General features: G+C 34.7%; 1 protein-coding gene across 2 annotated transcripts in view; it reads left to right on the forward strand.

Moving 5' to 3' along the window:
- The window catches only part of RPAP3 (RNA polymerase II associated protein 3), a 32,281-nt gene extending 12,919 nt beyond the window's left edge, over nt 1-19,362 (forward strand). Inside the window, exons 8-17 of one of the 2 annotated variants that reach the window (XM_037009063.2) lie at nt 348-473; nt 1,470-1,597; nt 8,474-8,595; nt 9,942-10,012; nt 10,129-10,230; nt 13,940-14,172; nt 15,122-15,308; nt 16,092-16,189; nt 16,652-16,752; nt 19,028-19,362. In XM_037009063.2, coding sequence (XP_036864958.1) covers nt 348-473; nt 1,470-1,597; nt 8,474-8,595; nt 9,942-10,012; nt 10,129-10,230; nt 13,940-14,172; nt 15,122-15,308; nt 16,092-16,189; nt 16,652-16,752; nt 19,028-19,113 — 1,254 coding nt within the window. In that variant the 3' untranslated portion in view covers nt 19,114-19,362. Of the gene's footprint in view, nt 1-347; nt 474-1,469; nt 1,598-8,473; nt 8,596-9,941; nt 10,013-10,128; nt 10,231-13,939; nt 14,173-15,090; nt 15,309-16,091; nt 16,190-16,651; nt 16,753-19,027 lie in introns of those variants that run through there. The other variant, XR_012122074.1, reaches the window with a different exon arrangement.
- The last annotated feature ends 2,665 nt before the right edge of the window (nt 19,363-22,027 follow it).

The following is a 22,027-nucleotide window of genomic DNA, read 5'->3' on the forward strand; positions in this document are numbered from 1 at the left end:
ATAAGCCTATGGATATTAAATTTGAGAAATAGGGTGATGTAGTCTTAGCTACCTGTTTATTTCTGAAAATAGTTCCTAGAATGGTGCTTGCTCCCTATAGAAATTCAGTAAATATTTGTTGAGTAAATAAATAAAAAACTACTGTTAATGGATAATAATTAATTAGATGCACATTAAATTTATTGTTTTTTTTTTGCTATTAAGTAGAAAAACTTTAGAGTAAAAAAATTATTTCAATTATTTGAAATGTGGCAGAAATTCTAATACATTTGACTAATTAGTATTTTAATGTCAAATATGTATGCGTCTTACATTGTTTTATGTCAGTTGACTGCTGTGTCTCCTAGGCTTTACCATCTAAAGAAAACTCATATCCAAAGGAAGCTTATGCAAAGATCACATCAGCTGAAGGAGAGAGCAGACGAATTGAAGAACAACAGAATAAACAGCAGGCTGTTTCAGAGAAAGATCGGGTAACCCAGCGGGATTTCAGTTTACAAATGTTTTGTGACAAGTATCTCAAAATACTGTTTACGCTCACCGTTAATACTGTGTATGCTTGTCTAATGTTACATTAAAATTCTTCAGTAGGAATTGAAAATTAAATATATGAAAAGCCTCTGGAGCATACTAATTCAAAATTTCAGTAATTGAAGACTTAATATATAATTAAAAAATGCATTTAAGTTTAGGGAGCAAATGACTTTTGAATATTTTAACATTTACATATAGATACGTATTTAACATAGAAATAAATTACAATTCATTCATTTATATATTTTTTCTTTGATTCACACTGGACTATTTCTGATAGAAATTCCTTTAGAAATACTTAGTTGAGATTTAAAATTATGTTTATAGCCTTCATGGGCCCACAGTGGATTCCTAATAAATACTTAGGGATGATGATTGATTGTGATATATCTGACTTTGATTACAAATAAATGCTACATTGAAATCTAGTATACACATTCCAGTATGGTTTAATTTATCCGATGTCTAGGCATATTAATGTTACCAAAAAGTGAGCTCTGTACTTCTTAACTCTTTTAACAAACATTATTTTAATTATGAAATTGTTTTGTACAGCTTCTAGTGTAACTAGAGAGTATATTTGGAACTATATTTGTTAAAATGTGCTTTGAAATTTAAGCTTTTTATTAAATATTAAGCTTTGTATTATAATGTTTAATTAGTAAAGTAATGGTAAATGTTGAAAGTGATATAGTAGTAAACATTTTTTCCTTTTTAGTGTTGAAAAGAGAATAATACTATTATAAAAAATAACCCAAGCTAAAGATTCTAAAACATGTATCATGGGCTAGATGTTTAACATTAAAATATATTTCATTACTTATATGATATTGATGAGTGTCCTTGTAGTGTTTCTGAACATTTTAATTCATCTAACTTTTTAACGTATTTTTTCATTTCCCTGCATACTTCTCTCCAAAATGGATTTTTCAAAGGGAAATGGATTTTTCAAAGAGGGGAAATATGAAAGAGCAATTGAATGCTATACTAAAGGGATAGCAGCAGATGGCACTAATGCTCTTCTTCCAGCGAACAGAGCCATGGCCTATCTGAAGATGCAGAAGTAAGTACTGGTTACAGTTAATGCATTTCAGGATGAAAATGAAATTTTCTGTAAATTGGCCTAATTATTTAACAATAAATGACAGTGTAATTTATTCTTGAGCATTAAAGTTAAAAAAGAGTGTAGTACATAGTCAGTAAACATTAGCTCTTGTTAATTTCCCACTTCTAATAGTCTGGCATTAGACAATTTAACACTTCTCTAATTGCTTCATGTATGTTATTCTGAATTAGTGATATAGAAACTATTTTTAGCCTTAAAATATTTTGGGCAAAATCTTATCTGGAAGTGTTTTTTATATATATATATTTTTTGCTTTCTCGACTTTTTTTTTTTACATGGTGAACAAATTCTTACATAGTGAATAAGTTCTTACATGGTGAACAGTACAAGGGCAGTCATCACAGAAACTTTCGGTTTTGATCACACATTATGAACTATAAACAATCAGGTCAAATATGAACATTCGTTTGATTTTTATACTTCATTTATATGTGGATCCCACATTTCTCCCTTTATTATTATTATTATTTTTATTTTTAATAAAATGCTGAAGTGGTAGGTAGATGCAAGATAAAGGTAGAAAACATAGTTTAGTGTTGTAAGAGAGCAAATGTAGATGATCATGTGTGTGCCTGTAGACTATGTGTTAATCCAAGCTAGACAAGGGCATTAAAACATCCACGGATGCAGAAGATTTCTCTCAAAACAGGGGGGGTGAGGTTCTAAGTCTCACCACTCTTGATCCCCAATTTCTCACCCGATGGCCCCCCTGCGACTGTGCCTGTCTTAGGTTGTTCCTCCCTTGAGGAATCTTACCCATCTTTGGCTAACCAGTCATCTTCCGGGGCCATACAGGGAAACGTAAAGTTGGTAAGTGAGAGAAAAGCCATATTGTTTGAAAAGGTTAGCTCTTTACTTCTTTGCAGATTTATGCCCTGTGGCTTTTATGCCCAGCATTTGTCTTGAGGTATCTTTACCACTTGGAGGAATTATGATACTCAGTAAATTCGATATGAGGCATGAATTCTATTTAAGGGTTGTAATTAGGAAGGAAGAAGAAAAGCTATAGAGGTAGCAGACGGAAGAAAACATGGGAGGACTGATTATTTCTTTGACATATCTTCTTGTAGAGTAACTTAAGCATGTATAGGTTTTAAACTACTAATTAACTTGCGCACACACATTAACATAATAGGAATACAGTTACATAACCAAAGCAGATTAATAATTACCAGCCATCTCCAGTGAAGCCAAGAAAACCAGTTAGGCACCCTAGGGATTTGTGAAAATTTGTTTATGATATGATGGATATTGTCCAACTGTACTTGAACAGTCTGAGAGAAATCAGACAAATTAAAACAACCCATTCCTGGGAACTGTTCACATCCCATATGTTCTTTTAACAGTAGATAGTCTGTAGTTGTAAGATTTTGGAGTGCTACAACTTGCACTTCTCCTAATTCTTGGTTGAGTTCCAACAGTATAGATCCAGTCAAATTTGTTGTTTTACTGAAAGCACTGGCCAGCTTAGATATCTCCTTCTTCATTCCAATGGCAAGTGCAGGAACCAGTGGGATGGATGCAGCTACAACTGCAGCATCGCCTGGATCTTTGTTGAGGTTTTTTGATGATCATCTTCTGGTATGACTCTTCCAGAGAGTGCTGATGTTGGAAGTTCTTCTTCATATCGTATCTTAGTTCATTTTCTGGGTAGCCAAATTAGGCTTTGATCCTCTGTATAAACACAAACAGACCCTTTGCCCACACTTTGATATGCCCTTTATACCATTGTGTAGAACTCATTGGAGGTCACCACACAGGAACTGCATTTTTTTTTTAAGAGAAAGGAATATTATCAGAAAAGTGTACCTCCATACCTGATCATCTGACACCCTTTAAGTGATCAAAATTAAGGATATTTAAAGCATGCATTAATCGTTGATTTACAGTTAGTTTTATCCTATCAAGGAGTAATCCCCCTTTTCTTTCTTTTTTTTTAATCTTTAATCTACACTTACATGAAGAATATTATATTTACTAGGCTCTCCCCTATACCAGGTTCCCCCTATAAACCACTTTACAGTTACTGTCCATCAGCATAGCAAAATGTTGTAGAATCACTACTTGTCTTCTCTGTGTTGTACAGCCCTCCCCTTTCTCCCTGCCCCCCCATGCATGCTAATCTTAATAGCCCCTTTCTTCTCCCCCCCACTTATCCCTCCCTACCCACCCATCCTCCCCAGTCCCTTTCCCTATGGTACCTGTTAGTCCATTTTTGGGTTCTGTAATTCCGCTGCTGTTTTGTTCCTTCAGTTTTTCCTTTGTTCTTATACTCCACAGATGAGTGAAATCATTTGGTATTTCTCTTTCTCCGCTTGGCTTATTTCACTGAGCATAATACCCTCCAGGTCCATCCATGTTGGTGCAAATGGTAGGATTTGCCCTCTTCTTATGGCTGAGTAGTATTCCCTTGTGTATATGTACCACATCTTCTTTATCCATTCATCTACCGATGGACATTTAGGTTGCTTCCAATTCTTGGCTATTGTAAATAGTGCTGCGATAAACATAGGGGTGCATCTGTCTTTCTCAAACTTGATTGCTGCATTCTTAGGGTAAATTCCAAGGAGTGGAATTCCTGGGTTAAATGGTAGGTCTGTTTTGAGCATTTTGATGAACCTCCATACTGCTTTCCACAATGGTTGAACTAATTTACATTCCCACCAGCAGTGTAGGAGGGTTCCCCTTTCTCCACAGCCTCGCCAACATTTGTTGTTGTTTGTCTTTTAGATGGCAGCCATCCTTACTGGTGTGAGGTGATACCTCATTGTAGTTTTAATTTGCATTTCTCTGATAATTAGCGATGTGGAGCATCTTTTCACGTGTCTGTTGGCCATCTGTATTTCATTTTTGGAGAACTGTCTGTTCAGTTCCTCTGCCCATTTTTTAATTGGGTTATTTGTTTTTTGTTTCTTGAGGTGTGTGAGCTCTTTATATATTTTGGACGTCAAGCCTTTATCGGATCTGTCATTTTCAAATATATTCTCCCATACTGTAGGGTTCCTTTTTGTTCTATTGATGGTGTCTTTTGCTGTACAGAAGCTTTTCAGCTTAATATTGTCCCACTTGTTCATTTTTGCTGTTGTTTTCCTTGCCTGGGGAGATATGTTCAAGAAGAGGTCACTCATGTTTATCTCTAAGAGGTTTTTGCCTATGTTTTTTTCTCAGAGTTTTATGGTTTCATGACTTACAGTCAGGTCTTTGATCCATTTTGAATTTACTTTTGTGTATGGGGTTAGACAATGGTCCAGTTTCATTCTCCTACATGTAGCTGTCCAGTTTTGCCAGCACCATCTGTTGAAGAGACTGTCATTTCACCATTGTATGCCCATGACTCCTTTATCAAATATTAATTGACCATATATATTTGGGTTAATGTCTGGAGTCTCTAATCTGTTCCACTAGTCTGTGGCTCTGTTCTTGTGCCAGTACCAAATTGTCTTGATTACTATGGCTTTGTAGTAGAGCTTGAAGTTGAGGAGTGAGATCCCCCCTACTTTATTCTTCTTTCTCAGGATTGCTTTGGCTATTCGGGGTCTTTGGTGTTTCCATATGAATTTTTGAATTATTTGTTCCAGAAATATGTATATTTTATGCACACACACACACACACACAAACACGCGAAAGGAATTGCTGTCATTGAAACTTCTGATTGACTGCTTATACAAATAACACTCAGTGCTGTGATACTACCCAGCTGTTTACAGATATACTCACAGGCTATAGTTTGGGCAATCAGCAGGATAATATCTGAGACAGAAACTGTGACTTACCCTTCTGTGTATCTGTTGCAATAATTCTTTACACACTAGTGATGGAACTAAAACAAAAAGAAAACTGATAAATATTATATATAGAGTTTCTAAACGTTTTTGGTTCCGTGGTTGCATGGTCAATCTTTCTCAGAAAAATATTTTTAAATTCATGGTTGTACATTTGAGATTACAAAGGAAACCAGCTATAACTGAAATACAGTTACAAAAATATTAAAATTTTTGATATAATGGTGTATATATACTTTTTTATTAAAATACTGCAAAAAGAGACTGCATTTAAAATTCAAGGAAGTTTAAAGTTAAAACCTTTTTTAAAGACACAGTATGAAAGTTTGAATAAGGACATTAGCATTAGGTTGATACATCTTCTATTGACTGCTAACAAGTGTGGATAGGGCACACCCATAAGGCAATGCAGGTGAGCATATTTTCAGTGTGGTGATGTGAGTTTGCTGGGGGCAGAGTTGCATGGTAGTTGGTCAGCTGTGCCATGGGAGCATCTATGGACAGGGATGCTGTGGTCCATGCAAACAAGCAGGTTAAATTACTACTGTAATTCTGAAATAATGGTGAGCATAAACAGTATTAATGGTGAGCATAAACAGTATTTTGGGATACTTGTAACAATCTTAATATAATAGGAAAATAACCGATTTTTATTGGGGACAAAGTCAGAATTTCCTACTGTGGTTTATTGTCTGCAGTCAATTGAAAGAAAAGCTAAATTTCATTTAAAAGTTAATGAAAACAAGGTTTCTAGAAGTGATAATCTGTCTACCTCAGTTGGCGTCAGGGAGAGCCGCAAGAAATCCCTGAGTGGTAGTAACAGAGTGTCTGTGAGCTGGCAGTTACAGACATGTGGCTCGGCAGATGGTTAGATTCAGAAGATCTGAAGAAGAGGTAAGATGCCAGTAATGGGGTCAGGAGTCTGGGGCAGGACTCTAGTCCTTTGGTAGAGAACATATCTGGGTTCCATTCTTAGATGGAGTAAAACATAGATACAAGGATAGAATGACAAGAAAAAGTTCCAATAGTAGTAGATATTAGATCTGGGAAACAGGGTCTTGAGGGTTGAATGAGAGAATGAGCTAGGGCAAGCGGCCCTAACAAAGTTGGCCGAGGGTCGGGCTACAGAGCCAGGCAAGCAGTGTACTCTTTGCTCTACTAACAGTCTTTATTATTTCTATTTTTGAGTAGTTTGTCTTTTTTCTCCCACCATCTAAAAGCAGTTTATCGGTTGGATTTTTCTAACTGTAACTTTGAGTACACAAAAGTCATTGAATGATTTTAAAGGATTTAACATGAGCCCATTGTCAAAACATTCTCCCACCTTGTGTGGAAATCTCAGATTTTTAGAATAGTTACTAAATTTTATTCAGATGTACAGTGGAACATACTTTTTGATTATGTAATTAGAATGGTTTCCTAAACATTCATCTTCTAAATTTTCTTAGAATTAGCGTGTTTGGAAGTTTTCTGATCTGCTTATTCAGCAAACATTTATTGAGTTAAAAAGTGGCAGGTGTTCTGAATAGGCACTGTGACAGATACATTAAGTGTACAAATATTAAAGGTACAGTTGTGTTAAAGAAACTTAAAATTTGGGGGGAGAGACAAAAAAGGAGATGAGTAATTATTAAAATATGTTGTGATGATGCTTTAAGGGACATATGCTGTGGAAGTACATACAGGGTGGGAAGAACACTGTTGCAGACTGAGTCTAGGTTGGAGAATTCATGGAAGGCATCTTGAAGGAGTTCAAACAACTGAGATCTGAAAGGGTAATTACACGTTAGTGAGGTGAACAATAGGCCCAGTATCCCAATGCAGGTTCAAAGGTATAGGAGTGGAAAGGTGCATGGGAACTCCCAGAAAGGGCAGTGTCCATACTTGCTCTTCGGAGATAGTGGCAGAGATAAGGCTGGAAAGTCAGGCAAGCCCTTGATTTTGTGCTCTGCACCTTATCCTGGAAACGAGTGGGGGCTATACAGGTATCTTGAATGAGAGAATGATATAATCAGCCAAGTATTGGTGGGGGCGTGGACACACACACATATGCAACACACAGACATATTCTTTCTCTTGTTGAAAAGTGAATCAAAGAATTCAAAGACGTTTAAGTTCATTAGAAATTCATATTTTGTTCATATGAGATTTTGTTTTGAGGGTAGGATGGCATTCTAGGCCTTGGAAAGAATGTAATCATAGATTCTCTTTTTAAACAATATTTTTATTATGAAACTTTTTTGGAGCTTTTATGAAAGTAATATGATAAACCCTATGTATCAAATCATCTAGTTTTAACAAGCCATATCTTTTTTGTCATATTTGTTTCAGCTTTTTCCCCCTCTGAATTATTGTAAAGCAGATCATAGACATTGGCATTTCATCTAGTATTTCACACATAGGCACAGTACCATTATCATGCCACATAAATTCACAATAATTCATTAATGTCTTTCTAATATGGAGGAGGGTTTCAAGTTTTCTTGTTTTTTTTAACTCTCAGCCCTTCATTATCATGGTGCAGGACTCAGATTAAATTGACTGCTGGCTGCATGGTTGAATAGAATTTATGAAAAGTGTCAGCGGATATGCCAGCACATCATCTAATGAGTCCTGAGTTTTGTGTAGGTTGGTTTTCTTTAGGTGATGTATGCTGTGGGTAAATACTTAAGAAGTTGTATTGGAAAATCGTAAGTTATAATTGTTAATTTAGTACCTATGTATATTGCATGTTAGAGGGAGGCAGATCGCCAGCAGTGGTGTTCTTCTGTCCTCTCTCCTCACATTTTACTGTCATTAATTCCATCCTTCCTGCAGGCTCTTCCCAACTTGACTTTAATCTGGTACCTTTTCCCTCCTTACCAGATGATTCCAACATTTGGTGAGAATGAAAAAAATAGTCTTTTCCCTCACACACAGAATTCGTAGTTGGTAATTGAAATTGTGTGTATCCTTTTTACATAAGAAACTCAGTTTATGTGTGTTATTCTATAAGCTGCATTTTCCAGTTAGTAATTTTATGTTTAATAGATATGAAGAGGCTGAAAAAGACTGCACACAAGCTGTTTTATTAGATGGCTCATATTCTAAAGCTTTTGCCAGAAGAGGAACTGCAAGGACATTTTTGGGGAAGTTAAATGAGGCCAAACAAGGTATGCTTATTTCTATAACAACTATCACTCACTCATCCTGATGAGATTCCCAAGTTACAGAAGCAGAGATTTGCATAGCTTTCCTGTGGTTTAAGGATGTAGAATTTAGGGAAGTATATTTTGTGTCACAGATTAGGTGATGAGTAGGTTTAGAGATTTGGAGGAATGCAGCTTCTATAGTAGACATGATTATCTTTTCCTTTAATAGCGTACAGTACAATCTCGTTAATTGCCAATTGAAATTAATGAATAATTTTTATTATAGGTGAGAAGGTAGGGGCAAGAATAAGAAGAGGAGGAAGGGGATCAGCAGCTAGAGGCTGGGGGATAATGTGAGATTGGTAGTGATGAACCTTTGTATTTTTGAGACTAGTTATTATCTTTTTTTTCCATGATCTGTTTTTTAAGTATTTATTCTGTTAGTCCTTCTGAAGAACCAGCTTGGTTCTGTTACGTGTGTTTTCTGTTTCATTTCTTTCTGCTCTTCATTTCCTTTCTTTAGGTTTACTTTGCTGTTTTTCTAACTTTTTGACATCAATACTTAGATTAATTGATTTTCAGATTTTCTTCTTTTTTCTGGTATATGTATTTAACTTTGACAGTTTCTCTTTATGCCTGGCTTCATATGCAGCCCGTGCATTTTTTAAAATTGTAAAGTATATACAACATTTGCCATTCTAACCGTTTTTAAGTGTATAGTACAGTGATATTAAGTACATTCACTTTGTTGTGCATTTATTATCACATTATTTGTTGTCGATCTCCAGAAATTTTTCATCATCCCATTTTGAAACTATACCCATTAAACTAATAATTCCCAATTCCCCACTCCTTCAAGCCCCTGGTAATCACCATTCTACTTTTCTATCTATGAATTTGACTACATTAGATGCCCCATATAAATAGAGTCATCCAATATTTCTCCTTTTGTATCTGGCTTATTTCACTTAGCACAATGTTTTCAGATCCATCCATGTTGTAGCATATATCAGAATTTGGTTCTTTTTAGGGCTGAAGAGTATTCCATTATCCAAAATTCTCTTAGATTTGGTCTTAGATATGGTGTGTTACCCTGTTTGCGAATAGTGTGAGCTTTGGTGGGTTAGAGGACATCCTCTCTAGGCCTCAGTCACATCATCTGTAAAGGGGTTATACAGTGAAGGTTACATGGGAATTTGTATAAACCAACTAGAATGGCACTCAATAAATGCTAACTTATTTTTGCTCGCCTGTTTCCTGGCATCTTGAGTAAGACTTCTTTAGGTAAACTTACTAAATGTATTATGTCTTCAACTCCATAAAATATTTTCACTGATTCATTGTATTTTTTTAAAAATTTGCTTTAGATTTCGAAACTGTTTTACTTCTGGAACCTGGAAATAAGCAGGCAGTAACTGAACTTTCCAAAATTAAAAAGGTAATGTATTCTTTTCACCAAAATATGGTCTTATTTTCTGAAACATAAACACATCTATCTGTTGCATAATAAAGTTGATAATATTTTGAAGTCATGATTACAAATTTATTTTCAAGGAATTAATTGAGAAAGGACACTGGGATGATGTCTTTCTTGATTCTACACAAAGGCAAAACGTGGTAAAACCTCTTGATAACCCACCTCATCTTGTATCAACTGTAAGTAAAGCACTTTTCTTTCACTTTTTCTTGCTCCTTAAATATCAGTGTTGTATTAATAAGAGTTGGAAACAAACTTGAATTAACATCTCTTAAATGTTGGAAGTTCTAAGGGCCATTTTTAGAATACTAAAAAAAAAAATATTTCTTAGGATTACTGATATAATAAAATTGGGGGAAATGGGCTGTTTAGAGTTCTGGAATAACTTTTTAAAGTGACTTTTAATTTAGCATTATAAATTTATATATTTCTATATATTTTCTGCTCCTAAGGAAATGAAGTAGTTTTACATTCCATAATAATTAAATATTTTGAATTTCTATTACTATTCTTATTTGGGATTGGGATTTTATTGCAATAGCCTTGCATCTTTTATGGGATTAGATCTAAAATCACCCAAGGCAAAAATATGGTATAGGCCAACAGTATACATCGCACATTGCCCTTGGTATACGGTGCAGCTTTTCATGAAGTCCAGCAAAGGCAGTTTTTTCATCAGTATTAGAACACAAAGAATAGCTGGCATGAGTGTAGCATTTGTGCTGAATTTCTAATATTGATTTCCTTAAGATAAATACGTATACATATGTCTGATATAACAATGGTAATTTCTAATATTTATTTAGTGAAATATATATACATATATATCAGAAATATAACATACAGGAAAATATACAAGACAGATTAAGATTTAAAATAAAGAATAATTATAAGGCAACACCCATGAAACCACCAACTAGGTCAAAAATTAAAAGATGTCAGCCCCCAAAATCTACTTGTGTGCCCCTCACTGATCATGATCCTCTCCAGGCCCCCTGAAAGTAACTGTTACTCATGGTTGATACTTTGAGAGAAATAACTTTATAGGGAAGTCAAAGCAGGTATTTTCATCCTTCTCGAAGGAAGAAAATGAGCCAAAGAAAGGTAGTGTTTGGTCAAATTCACATTTCAGGTTTGTAGCAGATAAAGGAATCTTTAGTTTCATACTTTTCAGTGTTCTTATTGTGACTTTGTTCTTGGATTTACTGAGGTAATACTTGTTTCATGTGCGAGGCATAAATCTAGTTGCTTTCATAGTTCTATTTATTTTCATACATTATGTTCATTTGCTGTTCTGTTCTTTTTAATAAAGGTGATTAAATGTTTAAATGTAATTTAAACTTTCATTTCCTTATAAGACTTCATAAAAATTAATTCACAAGTTTAAAAAAAGCCTTTGTCAGACTTTGCTTCCCCTAATTATAAAAACATTGCCCACGGATAAATCAAATATCTGCATATGTAATGTCCCATGGGCAGTATGCCCTAAGCAGTTTTTGTAAATATTTTGGGCTCTCTTTTCTTCACTTTTAAAATCAATTTATGCTAATAATTGTGCAAATGCAACATGTATTTAAATCTTTTGTGGCAAGAACTCAAAACAAATCACTTCCATAAGATGAGAGATCTGGGGTAAAACATTCTGTAAATGATCCAACATAAACAAAATTAGTATTCTATTGGAGAAGGGAAAGAAATGCTGTTTACTTTATAATAGGTCTCCATAACAAAAATGTGGGCATTATTAAAAAAAAAATAGAAGATACAGTTTGGTATAATGTTTTTAAGACTTGATTTGAGTCCCACTTTATAAACTTTGAAATCTTGGGCAGTCACCTAACCCCTGCGTGATCCTTACTTTTTCTCCTTGAGAATAACTCACAGGTTAGTTTAAGTCAAAGGAAATAATGTCTGTTTCTAAGGTAGTCTCGCGTGAAATGAATGTTAATTTCCTTTTCAGTCACATATTTGTGAGACCACTTGGTCACTGGGGAAAGTGGTCAGGAAAGAAATGAAGGCCCAGGAAGTGGAGAGGTCCTAGGATGACCTTATGGCCGTGAGAGTCGAGGTCGGCCACACTGCCCTGCGAGGGCTGGCAGCTTGGGAGTGTTTCTGGCAGACCTTCTCCAGGCCGAGTAGGGGAGCAGTGTGTAGATGAGCTGGGGCCTGGGGTTCTCAGGTGGTGGGAAGTGAGATTTTCCTCATGTAGTATACTCTGCCAAAATACTTTATTTTGTTTTATTTTCATTTTTCTGTTTGCCCATATCAAAACTTCATCTCTCTACTTGGTCTTTTCCCTTCTCTTTCTCCTTTTCTGCTTATTCCTATTTTCTCTTATTTTTCTTGAAATGACCATAATATAGCATGCATAATATGCATCTAAATCTTAATTTTAAAAGTGGGCTAATTGAACCTTCCATATTTTTTTAGATCTCTGTAGTGGTGTTTTGTGTTTTGCTTCTGTTACCAGGATACTGTCATCCCTTCCTCCCTCCCTCCCAGTCCTCATCAGTAGCCCTCAGCAGCTCTCAGTTACCCACTGGCTTACACTTAACAGAGGCCACCTATTAGGAAATGCATTAGTTAGGATTATATTTACACGTCTGTTGTCAGTGAAGGGATTTGGTTTTAAATGGGGCATTGATTTAATTCAATAATTATTGTTTGTCAGAAGTTATAGTCCATTTTTTAACACTAATATGTGTCCATTCTTGGTCAATATCTTGATAGAAAAACTGTTTCTGATGATAATTCAAAGTGAAGGCCTTAGTTTAATATGATTAACCTTTAAAATAGAGGTAACAGGGTTCTTTTAACGAATTTGCTAATAGCTTTTTTAATTATGTGCATTCATCTAGTAACACTGGGGCTGTTACCATCAGGTCTTGCTTTAGCTGTGTTAATATACTGTCTGGTTTTAACATTGAGCTCAACATGCATGTCAAAAGTGTTTATATTTACAACTCTGATTTAAAATTCAACTATATAGTTGGAACAAACATGAGTATACTGAAGAATGTTTTTAATTAGAAGTATATTGTAAACTAAAGCAGTTGAAAATGTTTGACTCTTGTAATCATTGCAGTAAGCAGTGAATGCTAGTTATTTTAGTAAATTGAAAACCATTATAGCCAAGTCTTACTAACTGTAAATATTACTTGTCAGACCTTTAGTCCTGGGTTAATTTTCTCAGGCTGCTCTGTGTTTAGGTGATTTGCTTAGGTTCCCACGTCAGTCGGTTTCATACAGAATGCTGGTGACTGCCTGGCGTTGCTCTGCTTGCCTTCAGGTAGCCTGCCCAGCACTGCTGTTGGCTCGGTCGTGTGTTCTTGACTTTGTTGCCTTTAGAATAAAGTGAACACATCTTGACATGGCACACAAGTCTCCTTATAAGCTGTCTTAAAGCAGACTTTTAGGCTTTGTCTCCACCGTTCCTCCCCTTGCACTCACCTGTCTGTCAGCCATGCCACATGGCCCTTCTGCATTGTCATTCCAGTGTACTTTTTCTGTGAAGGCTTCCCCAGTGCCAGTGTTTATCTTCCTTCCCTGTGTTCTCTTAGTGTTTTGTGCTTTCACTTTTTATAGTTATATCCCATTGCCTTGTAATTATTTATATATACATCTACTTTCCCATACTTAGACCTCCAGGCAGTAGGTGCTGTGCATCTTTTTATATTCTCATAGTATGATTCCTAAGTCTGCCTAGCCATTAAATTGAATTTCTTTATAATTATTAGTCTATGAAATGGACTGACATTAAAAGTTAAGTGCATTCTCTAAATAGGTAGCAGATACTGGCTGTAAAAACACTGCAACCTTTTAAGCATATGACTCTAAAACTGAAAACCTTTATATGTTGATTTTAAAAATTGCTTCTAATTGTTTTAGAAACCTCTCAAGAAGGTTCTTGTTGAAGAAACTGGTAATTTGATACAGACTGTTGATCTGCCAGAGAGCACTGCTGCTCCAGAGAGTAATCCTGTTAATGTAGCGGGTATGATAGCAGCTACAGGCACCACAAGCAAGCAGAATGCAAGCCAGGATGACCATCTGCCCACAAATGATATGCCAAAAGCAAAACTATTGAAAATAGAAGAAATTGGTGATACTTCACCACTGCCGTGAGTAGAAATACTCATTTGATACTCATCTAGAATGGTAATAATCCCACTGGAAAATTGTTATTACTGATTAGACTTCTGCTTTGTACTTAACACCATTATTTTTGTATTGCTCAAGTTCATGGTCTGGTTTTTTTTTTGGATTTAACTGTAAGAGAGGTTTTGCTTAAGGTGTGATTCCTTTACCATTGCTGGGAATTTAGAGGTGATGAGACGGTATCTTGAACAAATTGGTTTTGTGCATTTTCCTTTGTAGACCTTCAGTATTTATATTCTACTTTTTAATTCAGCAAAAATCTTTAATTTTTTGAAAGGAAGCTTCATAAAAAATGCAGAATTTAGGCATCATTATTCTGGCCATTAATATTTAAGGTTATTTGTGAGCTCTTTAAATTTTGTCTCCTTAAATATGAGAATATGAAGGATATAAACTAGTTCCACTTTGGTGTGTTCATAAATTTTTGCATTGCCACTCAGTCCAATTAAAAGTTTTTTAACTTTGAATTTTTGTAGTAGTATTGTGATATTATGGATTATAGGAAAATATGAAATAGGAAGATTTTTTTTTAAGGAGGAAGCATTTCTTCCATGTTTGAATGTCTTCCTTGAAACTGTGATAGTTCCTGTCTAAAAAGCTGAGGTTTGAGTGTATATGATGCAGAATTGTAGAAGTAAAATAGAAGTGGTGTGCTTCATAAGGTGGCCAGGCCAATAGCCCAACAGATGAGAATAGTCATTACATAGCCAGAACATGAAATTCGCAAAGACAATCTGTTTTGCCAAAAACATACATATATTATCAGCTGAAAGAATTTACTACTTTCAGAATATGAAACAATATTAATTTAAGTCAGAGATTTAAAAATCTCTATTGACGATTCACTATATAAGCTTTGACTACTTGTGATTCTTTTCTAGTTGTTTGACTGGTACTTCTGAAATATTTCAGACCTCACGACAACTTGAAGCAGGATGTATGTCAGTCTTTCAGTGAGAAGATTTCCATAGGCTTGAACAAAGTACCTGCTCAGTTTATTACAACTGTTCTTCCTTCAGTTCCTGCAAACTCATTCCAGCTTGAATCTGATTTCAGACAACTAAAAAATTCTCCAGATGTGTTGTACCAGTATTTGAAGGTAAGAAAGAGGAAGCTAGTAGTTCTATTTGTAAGTAAAAGGTCAAAGAATTTCTCTTGTCACTATATGATAATAGCGCTATATTTTCTTTTTGTATAATTTGTAGATAATCCTTTTATCCCATACCTGATACATATGTTACCCTAGCCAGACCATTTTAAATATTGGCACCAGGAAGCCTTTGGAAATAGGTTCTATGTTAAACTCTATTGTCTAAAAATAATTTAATTTCCTGTATCATAACTTAAACTTAATTCTTCATCCTTCAAGATGGGGAAAGAAGCTAAAAATACTATGAGTGCCTTTTTTGTGCCAAGCATTGCTTACAGTATTTAGGCAATCATATTCCTGAAAATGAGCTTTTGTTTACTCTAAGAAAAATAATCAATCTTAGGAAATTTACCAAATAATAGATATTATCATTGTCTTTTCAAGTGTAATTAGAGTTACAATCCCTTGTAGTGATGTAATATAATACAATTACTTCCAAATACATTATCTTCTGTAATTCTGTTTTTCAAACCCTCCAGTTAATTTTTACTGCTGCGTGAGAGCACTCTCAAGTTTCCTGTCTCTCTTAGGGTGGTGTGTCTCTCTCTGTTCATGAGATTTGCTCTGAAAGAGTTCCTCTAACTTTCATTCATAATTACATTTCATTGTTACTGTTACTATTCATTAAGTACTAATGCATAGTAATTATTTACTATATTCACATAAGCAATTATTATATAATTTGTGATATGTGAAGGTTGCCATAATTTTTCTCTTTTTGTTTTTCCCAAGCAAATTGAACCACCCTTATATTCTAAGTTGTTTCAGAAAAATCTAGATCCAGATGTATTCAACCAAATCATTAAAATTCTGCATGACTTTTACATTGAGTAAGTTGAATTTTTTTAGCTATAACTGCAATTGTAACCCTATGCTTTTTCTAGTGATATGGGAAATTCATTCTGATATTATATTTATATCTTCTATTTAGCAAAATTAGGCAATACATTTCAGAGATGTTGTAAAGAGATGACAAGTGCAAGCAGTCAAAAGGGAAATGAGTAGGTAGGAGGAAAAAGGACTTCAAAAACTTCATGAGAGAAGGGTAGGTAGGGAAGCGACAAATGTTTTAATAAATTAGTAGTTTGTGCTAAACCTCACATTTAAGAATATTGTAATTTCAGTTGACTTGATAAATCTCTTCATTTGGGCACTTAAAATACAGACAGTATCCAGAGAAAAAAGGTAAATGAAGACCGTACTCATACATGTATTTAGAAATACCGTGCTACGAAAAAACAGAATTAAATGAGCTACTTTTACTTGATCATTTCATACTTGGATTCTTTCAGAAGAGAAGAGCCATCACTCATCTTTGAAATCTTACAAAGACTTCCTGAACTAAAAAGGTTTGATATGGCAGTGATGTTTATGTCAGAACCTGAGAAAAAAAGTAAGTTTCTTGAAGAAAGTTTTTCCGTATCTTTATTCTGGCTTGTTCCTTTACTCAACAAATGATAGGCAATGTTTATTGATGTTTACTATGTACAAGGTACATACAATGAAATTTAAGTTAATCACAATTAAGTTGAATTACAATGAAGTAAAACTAATTTTTAAAATTTTGACAACAATATTATGAGATGTAGGTATGATTATCATTCTTTTACAAAAGGAGGAAACTGAGTCACAGAGAGTTAAGGAACTTGACCAAGGTCCTGTACTTGGTACCCACACCCTAGATTTAAACTCAGGCAGTCTGGCTTCATAGGCTGGGCTATTCTATTTGAAAATGCTGTAATAGCATAATGACTGCTTCCTGCTGTTGAGGAACATGTAAAGGGGCTGCCTACGCCAGGAACCTCTCACTGGGCCTGGGAAATGGGAAAAGCTTTAGACTGAAGGAATCATGTGCGCAGAGGTTCTGAGGCAGGAAAGAGCAAATTAAGTTTAGAAAATTAGAAGTGCAGCATGGCAAGATTAGGGAGTTGGGGGAAAATTGGCAGGTAGTGAATTATATCCCGAAGAATTATATCCCTTATTTATTTCTGCATCTCAATCTTTGGCACAAAGTGCCAGTTTTGGGGAGCCTTAATTTAAGTAAAGTCAAAGTATGCAGATACTTCAGTTACTTAGAGTTTTGGGCGTTAGTTTTAGGAAAAAGAAAAATCACTAGAATACAGGAGTACCAGTTTTTTAGTTTTAAAAATAGCAAAAACTAAGTACCATTTTCAGATGTCCCCTGAACTCTAAACACTTGAGGCTCCTTGTTTTTTCTTTATGTTTCTAGCAGTCACGTTCAGTGAGTCTGAATTACTAAGAAGAATACTCCTTACATTGTACTTGGAGAAGAGGACATGTAGTCTTACATGATATTTTTTTAATAGGGCTTAAACCAAAAGAAGTTTCTGCTTTATCTTTCATCAAAAACAGTTCCCTGAAAGTCCTTAAAAAATATTACTCTTATTACTATTCAGACTCCTACCACTTCTTTTTAATTAAGTGGTCTTCTTTTATTCATTTTTCACTCTGCCCCACCACACTGAGTCTATTTTTTTAATATACTAAACTGGCAAGTTAATTTTGGCCTCAGGGGCTTTGCATATGGCTGACCCCTCCGCCTGGAATATCTTCCCACATATCTTCACTTTGCCTGCTTCCTCACTTGATTCTGTTTACATTTAACAGCACTACCTCAGAGACATCTTTCCGCAGACTTACTCAGTAACTGCCTGCCTTCCCTCCATCATCCGTTTCTGTCTTCTTATATTGCTTTGTTTTTCTTCATGACACATAACTAGTTGACTGCGTCATGTATTTGGTTATTATTTCTCTCTCCCTAATAGAATGAAAGCTCCAGGAGAACAGGAACTTTGTATCTTTGCTCTCTAGGCTTCACACACAGAACAGTGCTTAATATATAATAATCTCTCAGTATAAATGCATTGAAGCAGTGAACTTTTTGCCAGTATAATGTACTCTAAGCACGTGAGTTTGTTCTTCAGACTGGCCCACAGCACTGTCATTAAATGTGGGGAACACTAGAATAGTTCCAGGCATGTGACTAAGCATTCAGCAAATACTAGCTGTTGTTACCTTTTATTGTTATCATTATCATTAACAACTGTTAGCTGGTTTTAATGTTGAGAAACATACGAACTATTTAACAGTATTCTCCAAAGTGTCATTCAGTGGTATGAAGGGTAATTTTAGATCGCTCATAGGCAAATCTTTCTTTAACTTTTAATAGCTATATATTTTATTTTATTATATCTTATAAAAACATATAACTAGCCCATTATCATGATTTCATAGATATTTTTGCTAATTTTCAGTTTACAATAGTGGTAGGAAATTTTCTTTACAAGAATGATTTAAGGTTGAAAACAGTTAATTGAAATACTAAGTAAATAGAAGTACTTGGTATGCAGGGCAAAAATACAGGATAAATTTAATCTTCAAGATTAATGTCATTGAGAATGAGGGGAAATTTTATACTGCTGAAGCAAAATAGTATGGTAAGAAACATCTTTGTATTGCTGTGTAATTTTCTGTTCTCAGGTTACCTTTTTAAAATATCTGAATTAAAATTCATAAATAATTCTAATGATTATTACTTTGAAATTTCATAAATTTTTATTTGACAAATCAGATTATTTCCTTTAATTTTTGTTTCACTAAGTATAAAAAAAATGGGGAGTAAAATGAATTTTTCTTTTCTTTTTCAGTTGTACATGTATTATTCAATCACTTAGACAAATCGGGATTGAAGGATGATTCTGTTGAAGAACTCAAAAAACGATATGATGGTTGATTTCCATGTCCAATAATTCCATTCCAGTAATTTTACTGAAATTATAGTCTTTGACTTTTGTATGTAAATTTTTTGTACTGAAAATAAAGTGTTTTGCTTTTTAAGAAAAGGAAATACAGGAAAGGACTGTCCTTAGATGAGTGTCAATTAACTGTAAAGTGAATTGAGATTTAACTAAAGAGAAATATATATAAGTAAACTATTTATAAGTCATGTTCTGAAAATAAAAATGAGGTATCCATGTAAAAATCAGCATTTTATAAGTCATTTTAAATACTAAATTTAAATACCTTCATCAGTGCTCCATAAGTATAACATTGTTTTTATATTCATGAGTTTTTATAACTACATGATAAGGTTCCTTTGTTAGCATATGAATACAATTATATAAAGGGAGTTAAGTAAACAGATTATTCTTTATAAAATATTTTAATATTATGCCAATTCACTAACATAAAATTACTTAGTTGCAGGATATATATATATATATTTTTTTTTTTCTTGAGGTATAGTTGATACACAATCTTATATTAGTTTCAAGTATACAACACAGTGGTACAACAGTTATGCACATTATTAAATCCTCACCCCCACTATTGCAGTTACTATCTGTCAACATAGGAAGATGTTACAGAACCACTGAATATATTCTCCGTGCTGTACTACCATCCCCATGACAAATTTATATTTGTGATTGAGATTTCTTATGCCCCTTTATCCCCCTCACCTTCCTCACCCACCCTCCTCCATTGTAACCACTAGTCACTTCTCAGTATCTGTGAGTTTACTGCTATTTTGTTCATTTTGTTTTGTTTTTAGATTCCACAAATATGTGAACTCATTTGACACTTGTCTTTCTCTGCCTGGCTTATTTCAATGAGCATAATACCCTCTAGGTCCATCCGTACTGTCACAAATGGCAGGATTTCTTTCTTTTTAATGGCTGAATGATATTCCATTGTGTAAATGTACCACACCTTGTTTATCTGTTCATCTATTGATGGGTGCTTGGGTTGCTTCCATGTCTTGGCTCTTATAAATAATGCAGTGATAAGCATAGTGGTGCATATTATCTTTTCAAATCAGGGATTTTGTCTTCTTTGGGTAAATTCCTAATAGTGGAATTACTGTATCATACGGTATTTCTATTTTTTGTTTTCTGATGAACCTCCATACTGCTTTCCACAGTGGCTACACCAATTTACATTCCCACCAACAGTGTAGGAGGGTTCCCTTTTCTTTGCATCTTCTCCAACACTTTTTAGTTCTTGTGTTTTTGAGAGTTGTCATCCTGACTGGTGTGAGGTGATGTCTCATTGTGGTGCTGATTTGCATTTTCCTGATTATAAGTGATGTGGAGCATCTTTTCATGTGCCTGTTGGCCATCTGCATTTCTTCTTTGGAAAAATGCCTGTTCAGGTCCTCTGCCCATTTTTTAGTCAGGTCATTGGTGTTGAGGTGTATGAGCTGTTTATATATATGTTGGATGTTAACCCCTCATTACATAAATCATTTACAAATATATTCTCCCATACTGTAGGATGCCTTTTTGTTCTGCTGATGGTGTCTTTTGCTATACAGTGGTGCTTTTGAGTTTGATGTAGTCCCACTTGTTCATTTTTTATTTTGTTTCCCTCGCCTGAGTGGATGTGTCCAGGAAAAAGTTGCTCATGCTTATGTTCAAGAGATATTTGCGTATATTTTCTTCTAAAAATTTTATGGTTTCATGTCTCACATTCAGGTCTTTGATCCATTTTGATTTCTTTTGTGTATGGGGTTAGACACTAACCCACTTTCACCTTTTGCATGTAGCTTTCCAGTTTTCCCACCACCAGTTACTGAAGAGGCTTTTCCCCATTGTATATGCGTGCCTCCTTTATCGTATATTAATTGATCATGTATCTGTGGGTTTTTATGTGGATTCTGTTGTGTCCCATTGATCTATGGGTCTGTCCTTGTGCCAGTACCAGATTGTTTTGATTTCTGTGGCTTTGTAGTAGAGCTTGAAGTTAGGGAGTGTAATCCTCCCAACTTTGTTCTTCTCAGAATTGCTTTGGCTAATTGGGGTCTTTTGTAGTTCCATATGAATTTTAGGATTATTTGCTGTAGTTCAGTGGTACTTTGATATGGATTGCATTGCATCTGTAAATTGCTTTGGGCAGGATGGCCATTTTGAGAATATTTATTCTTCCTATGCATGAGCACAGGATAGATTTCCATTTACTTTTGTCTTCTTTAATTTCTCATATGTATCTTAACCGTTTCAGAGTCAAATATTGTACCATTCTTGCATGCCTGGAATAAGTCCCACTTGGTCATAGTGGATGATCCTTTTGATGTATTTTTGAATTTGGTTTGCTAATATTTTGTTGAAGATTTTTGCATCCATGTTGATTAGGGATATTAGTCTATAAGCTTCTTGTGGTGTCTGTCTGGTTTTGGTAATAGGGTGATGCCTCATAGAATGAGTTTGGAAGTATACCCTCTTAAACTTTTTAGGATATCTTAAGAAGGATGGGTGTTAGCTCTTCTTTAAATATTTGGTAGAATTCAGCTGTGAGGCCTTTTGGTCCTGGCACTTTGTTGGGAGATTTTTGAGTACCAGTTCAATTTCATTATTGGTAATTGGTCTGTTCAGATTTTCTGCTTCTTCCTGGGTCAGTCTTGGAAGGTGTACTTCTCTAGTAATTTCCAGTTTATTGACATATAATTTTTCATAGAATTGTCTAATAATCTTTTGAATTTCTGTCATGTCAATTGTAACTATTCCTTTTTTGTTTCTGATTTTGTGTCCTCTTTATTTTTTCTCAGTAAGTTTGGCTAGGGGTTTGTCTTTTATCTTCTTAAGGAACCAACTGTTTCATAAATTTTTTTCTATTGTTTCTTTCTTCTCTAATTTATTTCTGCTTTGACC

This window comes from Manis javanica, chromosome 10 (genome assembly GCF_040802235.1).
Source record: "Manis javanica isolate MJ-LG chromosome 10, MJ_LKY, whole genome shotgun sequence".
Taxonomy (NCBI): domain Eukaryota; kingdom Metazoa; phylum Chordata; class Mammalia; order Pholidota; family Manidae; genus Manis; species Manis javanica.